This window comes from Silurus meridionalis, chromosome 8, assembly GCF_014805685.1.
Source record: "Silurus meridionalis isolate SWU-2019-XX chromosome 8, ASM1480568v1, whole genome shotgun sequence".
NCBI classification, from domain to species: Eukaryota; Metazoa; Chordata; class Actinopteri; order Siluriformes; family Siluridae; genus Silurus; species Silurus meridionalis.
In genome coordinates, this window is record NC_060891.1 from 7,609,667 (window position 1) to 7,622,340 (window position 12,674).

Below are 12,674 nucleotides of genomic sequence, written 5' to 3' on the forward strand. Positions count from 1 at the left end.
AGCCCAGCTGAACATTTTCTCTGTGCATTTGCAGAGAAAAAAGGTGCTGCACTTTCCCTCTGTGCAGATGGTGCTAAAAGACAGTGCTTCTGCGTCTGAGACCTTTGACAAAGATGCAGAAAAGTACTCTCAAGTCATAAACAGACTTGGGCAAGAGTTTGAGAACAGGTTTTGTGACCTTGATCAGCCTCTGAGCTATGTGTGTCATTCATTTCCGACCCTTTCATGAACGTGGACACATGCATTGCTGAGCAACTAAGTGCAACGTTCAGTTTGGATGCTGGACAGGTGGAAATCGAAATTGTAACATTGCAAAATGACATCCACCTCAAATCCTATCAGGCCTCACCAAACATTTGGTGCCTTGTTGACACAGAATTGTACAGTAGTGTATGCACAGCAGCTATGAAGGTTTCCAGCCTGTTTGTTTCAACCTATCTTTGTGAATCAGCCCTTTTTGACATGAACTTCAAGAACAAACACAGAACACGCCTCTCTGATGCACAAATGAAACAGATGTTCTCAGTGGCAACATGGCAGTGCCATGGCAAAGTTGAATTAAATTATTGAAAAATCAAATGTGTTTGTTAAATGTAAGATTTAGTTAAAAATGTAATTTGTTACAAATTAAATTTTGTTAAAAATGCTGTAGATTTGGTGATAATTTTAGAAAATCAGAAAGTAAATTTTTGTATTTTACATAATTGATAATCCATACAAACAGGATGCAAAGTAGTGCATGATTTGTTAAAAAATTGTTAGTGGCTAGTGAAAATGTTGTAGTGAATCATTTCAAAATGTAAATACTTGCAGAGATTTATAGAAATAAAGTTTTGCATATTGATATTTGTTTCCTACCTTGTTAAATCATTGTTGATCATTATTGTGGGAAATCATTAACATGATCAGTGTCTTCACATAGATGAATGTCATTAGTTATTTATAACATATAATTAAAGGTAAATTGAGCAATTTATCAAAGGTATCAAACTGGTAGCCCTTTACATTAATCAGTACCCAAGAAGTACTGTATTTTCCGGACTATAAACCGCTACTTTTTTTGTTTCGAACCCCGCGGCTTAAACAATGATGTGGCTAATTTATGGGTTTTTCCCGGTTTCACAAGCTTCAAGCCAAAAAACTGAGCCCCATAACATTAGACCAATGAAACTGCCGTGCGGGTTAAGGTGAACCAATGAAACTCTTTATATTAAATCGTGCTTCCACTGAATCGGGCCACACCACATCAAATATGGATGATGTTCCTCTGACGTTTGACCTGCCTCTTACTCGGACTGTCAACAGGAAATGCGAATCATTCGTCACGCTCAAAACAACCGGGCATGAAAAAACACTTCACCTGTGTTCTGAGCTGCACGACATCGGGAGAAAAGCTTCACCGATGGTGATTTTTAAACGCACGACGATGCCAAGAATATACTCCCGAGAGAAATTGTTGTGAAAGGAAGGAGGAAGACAGTGAACAATGATTTTCTTGGTAGGCTACTGTTTAGATACAAGCCGTGTAACAGACACTGTCTTTCATTAAAGCCTGTGTAAAGTTCATTAGTTTCAATGTAGGCACCTGCGGCTTATAGACAGGTGCGGCGTATTTATGTTCAAAATAAAAATCTTTGTAAAATTCAGTGGGTGCGGCCTATATTTGGGTGCGCTTTATAGTCCGGAAATTACAGTAGCTCTCAGTTTCAAAAAGGTTGGTGACCCCTGGTATAAACTATGTAAACCCTTACCAACACACTTGGTCTTTAGCAAACTGTTGCCACAAAGCTGAATGCATCGAATTGGTTAGAATGTCTTGAAAGCTTAGCAATTTCCAGTACAATTTTAGAGTGATGGAGGAGTTTAGCAAGCACTTTCGTCTGTGATGTTTTGACTGGTAGGTGTTTGATTACATTTTGGCAATGTAGTCTAGTTTGACTTTAATGCATAGTGTACAGATTTGTACTGGTCAAGAGCTCTGAAGCATCCTGTTATGTTTTTTTTCCAGATCCTAGTGTTTTGGCTGGGTCCTTACTGGGCCACAATGATGCTGTTTGGGGATTGGCTTACAGCGGAATTAAGAATCGACTGCTGTCCTGTTCTGCCGATGGAACCATCAAGTTGTGGAATCCTCAGGAGAAGTTGCCTTGCATTTACACCTTAAACTCAGAGAGAGGTAGGACTGTGGCCATCTACTGACTCTAATAATGTACACAAGTATTCACAGCCTTTGCTATGACACTCAAAGTTGAGCTCAGGTGCATCCTGTTTCTACTGATCATCCTTGAGATGTTTCTACAACTTGATTGGAGTCCACCTGTGGTAAATTCGGTTGATTGGACATGATTTGGAAAGGCACACACCTGTCTATATAAGGTCCTGCAGTTGACAGTGCATGTCAGAGCACAAACCAAGCCATGAAGTCCAAGGAATTGTCTGTAGACCTCCGAGACAAGATTGTATCGAGGCACATATCTTGGAAAGGGTACAGAACATTTTTTGCAGCATTGAAGGTCCCAATGAGCATAGTGACCATCATCCTTAAATGAAAGCAGTTTGGAATCACCAGGACGTCTAGTGCCCAGACTTGAACCCAGTTGAACATCTCTGGAGGGATCTAAAAATGGCTGAGCACCGATGCTCTCAATACAACCTGATTAAGCTTGAGAGGTTTTGCAAAAATGAATAGGAGAAACTGCCCAAAGATAGGTGTGCTAAGCTTTTAGCATGATACTCAAAAAGACTTGGGGCTGTAATTGGTGCCAAAGGTGCTTCAACAAAGTATTGAGCAAAGGCTGTGAATATTTATGTACCTGTGAAGTTTTACATTTTTAATAAATTTCCAAAGATTTAAAACAAACTTCTTTTTGAATTTTGAGGAAAAAAAATACATGTCCATCCATTTTAGAATAAGTATGTTACTATCTCTGTAAATAACAATTATATTGATAATCAATTAATCGATAAAATGTTTTTTTATTAACATTTGTTATTAGATGTTTTGCTTATTATAAATATATAAAACCCTAATAATCTTTAAGTACACTTATTTACATAAATACCTTGAATCTGGGCCTAATTCAAGGTATTTGTGTGTAAAAGTGTACTTAAAAAAAAAATTTTTTTTAAATAATTTTTATTGAGATTAACTTTAATCTCTTTTAATTTCACATTTTAATCTTTTAATTTAGATATTTTAAAGATTATAGCAGCTGCTGGTTAAGAAGGGGAATGGGGGATTTCTCCTTTAAACAAATTTACTGATTCTATATTTTTTCTTTCTGTAAAAAAAAAAACCCAAAAACAAACAGCATTTAAGTATGAAAGGTGAAGCAATTTGTCAATATTTGTATTGTGGTCTAGTGGTTAGAATGCGGCGCTCAGCCCGCTGCGGCCCAGGTTCGATTCCCGGTCACGGTTAGGAAGGGCATCCAGCGTAAAACGTGCCAAATCAAACATGCGGATCACGAATACTGATCCGCTGTGGCGACCCCTAATGGGAGAAGCTGAAAGAAAGTTTTTGTATTGTATTTTGCAGATGGCAAGTTGACAGCAATGCTTAAAAAAAATCTAAATATAATACATTCTTTTGATAAACATCTAGAATATATAATAATTTAATTTAGTATAATAATTAAATGATAAATGCATAAATTAAATATACAATCATTAAATCCTGCTTTGCATAACTTCCAGGTACAGTTTTATTTGTTGCGTTTAATATGAAATGCTCCCATGCCTTGGATGACCTTTTCCTGCTGTTGGTTGACCCTGTACTGTCTGCTATTTTCCCAGCCGGATGTTTTTTCTTACCACCACACTAACCTATAACTTGAGCAGCCCAACTAATTCATAACGGCATTCGTTGCCAATTAATTGAATTATCGATTATTATCGATTAGTTGTTGCAGCCCTAGCTGTAACATAACAAAAAATGGAAAAAGTGAAGCGCTGTAAATACTTTCCAGATGCACTGTATCTGTGAGACTCAAAAATACCACAGACCACATAAAAAAATTTAAAATAAATTCAAAAATGCTCTGTGGCTTATCAAGCGGTTCATTACAATAGTGGACCATAACTGAACAAATCTTACATCAGTTGTCAACTAATTAAAAAATCTAGGCAAAACAAATATATCTACCTGCTATTTAAAACTACACTTGCAATCAAAAATATTCAACCCCCTCACCTCAATAGACAATAAAGTGATGTTGAAAGATAATGAAAATAAATGAAAAAAAAACCTCGTGAAATAACAAACAATATTTATTGATACATATTTGAGTTATTTTGACAACAGAAGTTGACTTAACTTTGAAGTTCAAATGAAAATTGTAAGTATTGTAACGCATGAGCATGTGCAGTATTATTCAACCCCCAGCTTCAGTACCTTGTGGAGCGCCCTTTATTTTTTTATAACTTCTAACAAGCATTTTCGATAAGTGCTGACAAGCTTCTTACACCTCTTGATTGGAATCTTTGCCCATTCTTCACGTGCAAAAGCCTCCAACTCAGTGATGTTTGACGGCTTCCGTGCTGCAACTGCCTTCTTCAAATCCCACCAAAGATTTTCAATTGGATTTCAATCTGGTGACTGAGAAGGACACTCCAGCATCTTTTCCCCAACCAAGCTTTGGTTGATTTGGAGGTGTGCTTGGGATCATTTTCTTGCTGGAAGATCCACTGATCACCAAGGTTTTATTTGTCAACAGAAGGCATCACGTTCTTCTTTAAAATGACCTGGTATTTCTGGGACTCCATGATGCCGGGTACACAATCAAGATTGCCAATTCCTGCCACAGAAAAACAGCCCCACATCATTATTGACCCACCTCCATGCTTGACTGTGGGGATGGTATTCTTCTTGTCATAAGCCTGACTTTTTGCACGCCAGACTGTTCCATAAGTTTTAAACTTCCTTATAATGCTCCCAATGGTGTCTCTTGAATGTTAAATCTTTTGGAAATCTTCTTATACCCAAGGTCCTTCAGATGTGATGAAATAATCTCCTCTCTCAGCTTTTGTGGAAGCTCCTTTGTTTTTTCCATGATTGCAACTCACCTTGAACACCTTCATGGTCGGGGTTTATATATGCATCACAGCTGAAGCAAATGAAGGATCGTTATAGTGTTCCCAACGGCTTAATGATGTTTCAGCTCCACTTCAGGCTATAAAAACTGTCAGAAAGCTTTAAAAACAACAATATTATAGAGGGGTTAAATAATTGTGACATGGCGATCTTAACAAAATATACTGTCACACACAAATACTACATCATACATTTTCTGTGTTGATTTTATGTATCACTAAACTCATTAAGAAGCTATCCAAAGCAGAATCCTGCACTTTGAATAGATTTTTATTTATAAATCCTTAAAACTCTTTAGGGGTTGAATATTTCTGATTGCAAGTGTATATATTATTGTATTAATTAGACGTGATTAATTAAACAAACTTCTGAAACAGATTTTGTTATTGTGTCCTAAAGTGTTTGTGTTTTTCAGAGCATGGCATTCCTACATCTGTGGATTTCAATGGTTGTGATCCAGCATATATTGTGGCCTCGTACAATACAGGCAAAGTTCTCATCTATGATTTGGAGACCTTGCAGCCTGTTATAGAGTGCCCAGCACAGAAAGAGAGCAGTAAGAGCATTCTGTCCATCTGCATCTAATGTTTGTTTGTGTGTGTATGTATGTATGTATGTATGTATGAATGAATGAATGAATGAATGTGTAATATAATATATACAGTTCGCAAGTGGATGAGCGCTGGTTCACAAATGGAGGGTTTCCGTGTCAAATGACGGCAATATAAATGATCGACACGAGTTAAAACTGGGCTTTAAAACACCAATATCACAGAAATCTAAATCGATGAACTCTATTGACAACTGAACTCTGTTGACCGCTGTCGACGGTAAATCATCTCACAAGGTGGAAGCGGCGTACATCCTGGCAGCGTTCCAACTTATTCTACCGCTTATACGTTTTCACTTTTGAGCTATATATACCTCTCTCTCTCTCTCTCTCTCTCTCTCTCTCTGTGTGTGTGTGTGTGTGTGTGTGTGTGTGTGTGTGTGTGTGTGTGTGTGTGTGTGTACCCAAATTTAAATAAAATGCAACCTACTCACCAGAGATGCATACTCACATAATTTGCACTGCTCCTCAGAGGCTGTAAGCCAGTGGTACAGCTCATAGTCACTGGTCTGGAAGTGGCAAACAAACCATTTCCTAGACTGAGACAAGCTAGCTAGGTGGTTGCTTCAGGGTTGGCTGGCCTCTCCTCACGATGCCTAGCTTTTCTTAAAATATCTTTTTAAGTATGGCTGAGACCGAATTAATTTCTCTTCCTCAGTCAGACATTGTGGGCGTAAAAAGTCTAACTTGGATGTATTAATGTGTGCAGAGCTCTACAGACATGTTTTGCCAGTTGGACATGGCTGTAACAGTTTTGCTCTGACCAACCAATCAGAGGATGGAAAAATGCTGATGCTATTCTGGGCCAGCTGCCCTGTGTTGCAGATTTGAAATCTGATTGGTTAAAGAAACAGACCCATTGCTAATATAGTCTATGGTACATTGGCCATCTGGGTGAGAAGCTGACAGCAATGCATGTTGATGCCCTCCTTGTGTCTTGGATTGTAGACTACCTCACTGGAAGATCTCAGTATGTGCATTTATAACACTGTATGTCAGAAAAGGTGATCAAGAATAGGGCCACAAAGGGGACAGTGGTATCTTATTTCCACTTCAATGTCTACGCCACAGACTTTAATTACCAGACAGAGTCTTGCCATCTTCAGAAGTTCTCAGATGACTCTGACTCAATGTATCGGACTGTGATGAGAAGGAGTACAAGACAATAGTGAAGAGTTGACAGAGGAGCTGATTGTGGACCTGAGAAAGAAGGCACCTGCAACTCCTGTCTTCATTCATGGTGTTGGTGTGGAGATAGTGGAGGACTATAAATACCTGGGGGTTTACATAGCCAATAAACAATCAATGCTGAGGATGTTTTATGACACTGTTGTGGCCAGTGATCTCCACTGTGCTGTGGCATGCTGTGGAGGAAGGCTGAGTGTGGCAGGCACAAACAGTCTCAACAAACTAATCTGCAAGGCCAGCAATGTTGTTGGGGAGAAGCTGGAATCTCTGACATTAGTGTCTAAAAGGGGAATGCTGTGAAAAGTACATTCCATCTTGGATAACTCCACCTATCATCTACATAAAACACTGGTCAGGCTGAGGAGTATGTTCAGTGACACTCATACAACAGAGATGCACCACAGGAGATAATTTCTCCTTTCGACCATCAAATTATAAAACTCCTCCCTCTGTGTTACACAGCTGCTCCACAAAACACGATGTAAATAATAGTTGTATTTATATATTTTTATGCCATACTTATATTGTTGATACTTTGGGCAGTAATGGGCAATAATCTAAATTGCAATAATAATTAGTTACATGTGCAATAACTTTAATAACTTTTATTGTAGTTATATCTGTTTTTCACTGCTACTATAAATTCCATTTAATGCTGCTACATATTTCATTTTTTTACTTCAACTTTTCACTTTGAGCAACTGCAATCAAACTATTTCCCTATGGGATCAATAAAGAATTTAGATTTTGAAACATCCGAATCAGAAATTGTGTCAGAATTGTTAGTGGAAAATCGTTGTTAAGAGTTCAGAGGAAAATTAATTTGGTTTCTGATGTTAGCATTACCTGCATTACCTGAAGCTCTTGACCTATATCTACAAGTATTCATTATCATTGACATTGTTTTGACAGAGGACATCAGGTTTTTTCAGTCTCTGGCTCTGAATCTAGGAAAACCGGAAGGTGCTGCAAAACTTGCAGCATAATAGTACATCTGAAATGTCTGCTGAAGTGGTGATGCAATAATGCTGACATAGACCAGAATCTCAAAGGAATGTTTGCTCTCAAAAGAGCTTTGAATTGTGGCATGGATTCAATGTATTAGTTATAGTGATGCATAGCAGTGTGAAATAAAATATATATTTTTCTATTTTTTCAGCAATACCTTTTGGGAACCACATTAATAAAGTTGTGAGTCATCCCACACTGCCAGTCACGATTACAGCTCATGAGGACCGACATATCAAATTCTATGACAATAAATCAGGTAGGTGTTCCCCCCCCCCAAGTACAAGAGTTCTTGCCAAGATCTTATTTTTTTCTGATCTTATTAAAATGTAAAAAGATTTTATTTTATTTCAGACTTGTCTTTTACTTTGCTTTTGCTATTTAGGTAAAGTTATCCATGCAATGGTGGCTCACTTGGATGCTGTTACCAGTCTGGCAGTGGATCCTAATGGCATCTACCTAATGTCAGGAAGTAAGTGCTGCTGGTTAGGTTGATGTAATTTATTGTGCCATACCTTAACCAGGTATGGTTAATTGTTAAGCATACAACAGAAGCTGCAAGTGACGCTTTTAGGTATTGGTTTATAATTTAGTAAATAAAGTAATGTATATGAAGTTATCTGTCTGTCTGTCTGTCTACCCAACAACCTAAATACTGTGGTGTGAAAGTGTTTGCCCCCTGTTAAAACGGTGGATTATCACACCTGAGTTCAATTTATCTAACCACACCCAGACCTGATTACTGCCACACCTGTTCACAATAAAGAAATCTCTTTAATAGGACCTGCCTGACAAAGTGAAGTAGTCAAGTCAAATTTATTTATATAGCACCTTACAGCAACCAAAAGGAGCACAAGGCACTTTCCAGTAAAAAATAAAAATAAAAAAGACAGTAGACAATAAAATATAAGAAATACATAAAAAATATAAAAATATAACTACACAGTAGAAAATAAAATATAAGAAATATAAAAAATATGAGCACAATATATTTAAAAAAGCAGGTGAAACAGGGCTAAGTGTTAAAAGCTTGTATAAATAAAGTTTTCAAATGCGATTTAAAAACACTCAGCACAGTGATGGATCGAATGTGAGCTGGAAGAGCGTTCCACAGCTTTGGTCCCTGGACAGCGAATGACCGGCCACTAAACTTTTTACATCTGTACTTAGGAGTGACCAGAGAGGTATGTCCAGAGGAACGGAGAGTTCTGGCTGGATGGTAAACTGTTATTAATTCGGTGAGGTGGGCCGGGGCAAGACCATTGGTGGCCTTGAATACGAATAGCAGGAGCTTATACTCCACCCTATACCGCACCGGAAGCCAGTGAAGCGTGCGGAGGACCGGGGTGATGTGTGAGCGTTTTGTGGTGTTGGTGAGAAGACGTGCTGCTGCATTTTGCACCATTTGGAGCCGACTGAGAAGAGAATGATTAAGTCCAATGTAGAGAGCGTTGCAGTAGTCAATCCTTGAGCTGATGAAGGCATGTATAGCTTTTTCAAGGTCAGCTTGGGACAAAAATGGCTTGACCTTGCTGAGGAGTCTTAGCTGGTAAAAGCTCGCCTTCACTACTGCACTGATCTGTTTCTCGAATTGCATACTTTGGTCAAAAATAACACCCAGGTTACGCACGGTAGGTGCAAACTGAGGAGTAAGAGGACCAAAACTCAGAGAACTGCTGGGTGAGTCCGGGCTAAAAAGGATGTACTCAGTCTTTTCTTCATTCAGATGAAGGAAGTTCTGGGAAAGCCACTGTTTAACATCCTGAAGGCAGTTATGGAGAGGATCCAATGCAGAGCTATCACTCAGAATCACAGGAAGTAGACCAAAACATCCTCAAAAGCTAGACATCATGCTGAGATCCAAAGAAATTCAGAAAAAATTAGAAAGGAAGTAATGGAGATCTATCAGTGTGGAAAAGGTTATAAAGACATTTCTTTCACAAATCTTTGGGACTCCAGCGAACCACAGTGAGAGCCATTATTCACGAATGGCAAAAACATGGAACTGTGGAGAACCTTCCCAGGAGTGACCAGCTGACTGAAATTACCCCAAGAGCACAGCGACGACTCATCCAAGAGGTCACAAAAGACCCCAAAACAACATCTAAAGAACTGCAGGCCTCCCTTGCCTCAGTTAAGGTCAGTGTTCATGACTTCACCATAAGAATGAGACTGGGCAAAAATTAGTTTCAAGACGAAAACCACTGCTGAGCAAAAAGAACATAAAGGCTCATCTCATTTTTGCCAGAAAACATCTTGATGATCCCCAAGACTTTTGGGAAAATACTCTGTGGACTTTTGAACTTTTTGGAAGGTGCCATTACGTCTGGAATAAAAGTAACACCGTATTTCAGAAAAAGAACATCATACCATGTTGAATGTAAAAGTAAAATATGGTGGTGGTAGTATGATGGTCTGGGGCCGTTTTGCTGCTTTAGGACCTGGAAGATTGCTGTCATAAATGGAACCATGAATTCTGCTGTTTACCAAAAAATCCTGAAGAAGAATGTCTGGCCATCTGTTCGTGGCCTCAAGCTGACGCGAACTTGGGTTCTGCAGCAGTACAATGATCCAAAACACACCAGCAAGTCCACCTCTGAATTCCTGAAGAAAAACAAAATGAAGACTTTGGAGTGACCTAGTCAGTGACCTGAATCCTATTGAGATGCTGTGGCATGACCATAAAAAGGTGGTTCATGCTCAAAAACCCTCCAGTGTGGCTGAATTACAACAATTCTGCATAGATGAGTGACCAATAGTCCTCCACATCGCTGTAACAGGCTGATTGCAAGGTATCGCAAATGCTTTATTGCAGTTGTTGCTGATAAGGGCGGCCCAACCAGTTATTAGGTTTAGGGGGCAAACACTTTTTTCACACAGGGCCATGTAGTTTTGGATTTTGTTTTCCCTCAATAACAAAAACCTTTATTTAAAAACTGCATGTTGTGTTCACTTCTGTTATCTTTTACTAATATTTAAATTAGTTTAATAATCTGAAACATTAAAGTGTGACAAACATGCAAAAAAATGTATCTCTTTCTTATCTAATCTATCTAATGATTGCTTTTGTCAGTGTCTGATATTAAAGAGGGCATTTTGAATCATTTGATAATATGGAGAATAACTGTTTATTATCCTGCACAGGTCATGACTGTTCAATTCGGCTGTGGAACCTGGACAGCAAAACATGTGTACAGGAAGTCACCTCTCACCGCAAAAAATCTGATGAGTCCATATACGATGTTGCCTTCCACCCTTCTAAGGCATTTATAGGGAGTGCTGGGGCTGATGCTTTGGCTAAAGTATTTGTATAAGTTTCGAGTCAAGATATTTAGGGCAAAATCAGCCTCACAATTAGAGAGAGAAAGATCTGTCTGCTTCACTGCCATTGCAACAACAGAAGCAATAGCTGCTAATGTTGAATCAGCTTTTTATTCCACCTGCATAAACATGCCAGGGTTTGAGAGGTGGACTGTTGGTTTAGTGAAGCTTGGGTGAAGTGCCCGATTAATTTTCATGTTGTACCCCATTAAAACTAGAAGTTGAACAAAAAATGGTTAACTGTACCTAACTGTAAGTCAGAGCTGGATTTGCATCAGTGTTTCTCTTCTTTTTTTTGAATTGGCTATAAATTAGGTAATTTTATGTGTTTGAGTGAACATTGATGTTATTCATCAGAGATCACCAATGACCACAAAAAGGCAAGGATGCTGCAACAGGAATTAATCTCTCCTACAGCATTAGATGCATGAGTTGCCCTCTGGATGTTGCGTTATATATAAATTAAAGGAAAGAAAGACATGATTCAACCCGGTTGCTTTTGCATTAGCTTTGACAATTTTGTGTAAAAAATGAGTATAGTTTTTATAAGCCTTTTTTTATATAATTGAAGAGTCTGGGTAGCAGATGACATTTTTTTAAATAGAAATAAGCGTGCTTTCCTATTCAAACTCTCAATTTCAATCCATCATACATTGCAGGAAGGTTTTGACACATCTTGCCCTTTCCAGTAAAGATAACTATTTGACTGCACCATGGAGCAGTAGAAGCACACTTCCTCACAGCTCTTTAGATATCTACATGTAAACAGCAGTGTCCTATCACTATGTGATGATTTTGTACATCTTAATGTAACTGAGTTTATTTATCACAGATTAGACAACTGAACACTTATTTATTTCACTGTTTTGGGATAGTCTTAGCCTCTTTTCTAAAAATTTAGAATATTTGTAATGTTTGGCTGTTTAGAAGACAATTGAAGGGCAAGCCAAAACATGTGTTGCTCATTAAAAATACATTTTCATCCTAGGTTGATAAAGTTTAAATTTATTACATTTTTAAGTTAAGTGATCTGGATAACTAGCATTAAATGAAACAACTGTTGTTATTCTGTCCATACAATTTATCTTATAAGATATTTTATTTTTAAACTTACAGTTTATGTTGTAACTAAAGACCTTTTGTTTGTCTAATGCATGATTGATACAATAAAGTATTTTTTCTAGTTTTCCCAAAAAGTTTCTGATCGGTTTAGAGTTTTGAGGTTTTTGATTTACAGTTTATGAATTAGCAGATTTTAAAGACTGTACCACATAGCAAACTTCATCTGTTAAGTCATGTATATAAAATGTCTATAATAAATATTAAATGGTGTACCTGTATATTGAATCTGTTTTACCTCTCACTAATTTGTCTATTTTCTCTGTCGGATAATGACCAGCATTATACTAATTGCGCATCTTTATTGATTTAGATTTAAGCCAAGCTTAAGTTTTT

General features: G+C 37.9%; 1 protein-coding gene across 5 annotated transcripts in view; it reads left to right on the forward strand.

Moving 5' to 3' along the window:
- Positions 1–12,566, forward strand: part of strn3 (striatin, calmodulin binding protein 3) — a 38,023-nt gene extending 25,457 nt beyond the window's left edge. For all 5 annotated transcript variants that reach the window (XM_046855258.1, XM_046855259.1, XM_046855260.1 and 2 more), the window contains 5 exons: positions 2,009–2,176; positions 5,508–5,648; positions 8,050–8,157; positions 8,284–8,370; positions 11,043–12,566. In XM_046855258.1, coding sequence (XP_046711214.1) covers positions 2,009–2,176; positions 5,508–5,648; positions 8,050–8,157; positions 8,284–8,370; positions 11,043–11,212 — 674 coding nt within the window. In that variant the 3' untranslated portion in view covers positions 11,213–12,566. The remainder of the gene's footprint in view (positions 1–2,008; positions 2,177–5,507; positions 5,649–8,049; positions 8,158–8,283; positions 8,371–11,042) is intronic.
- The last annotated feature ends 108 nt before the right edge of the window (positions 12,567–12,674 follow it).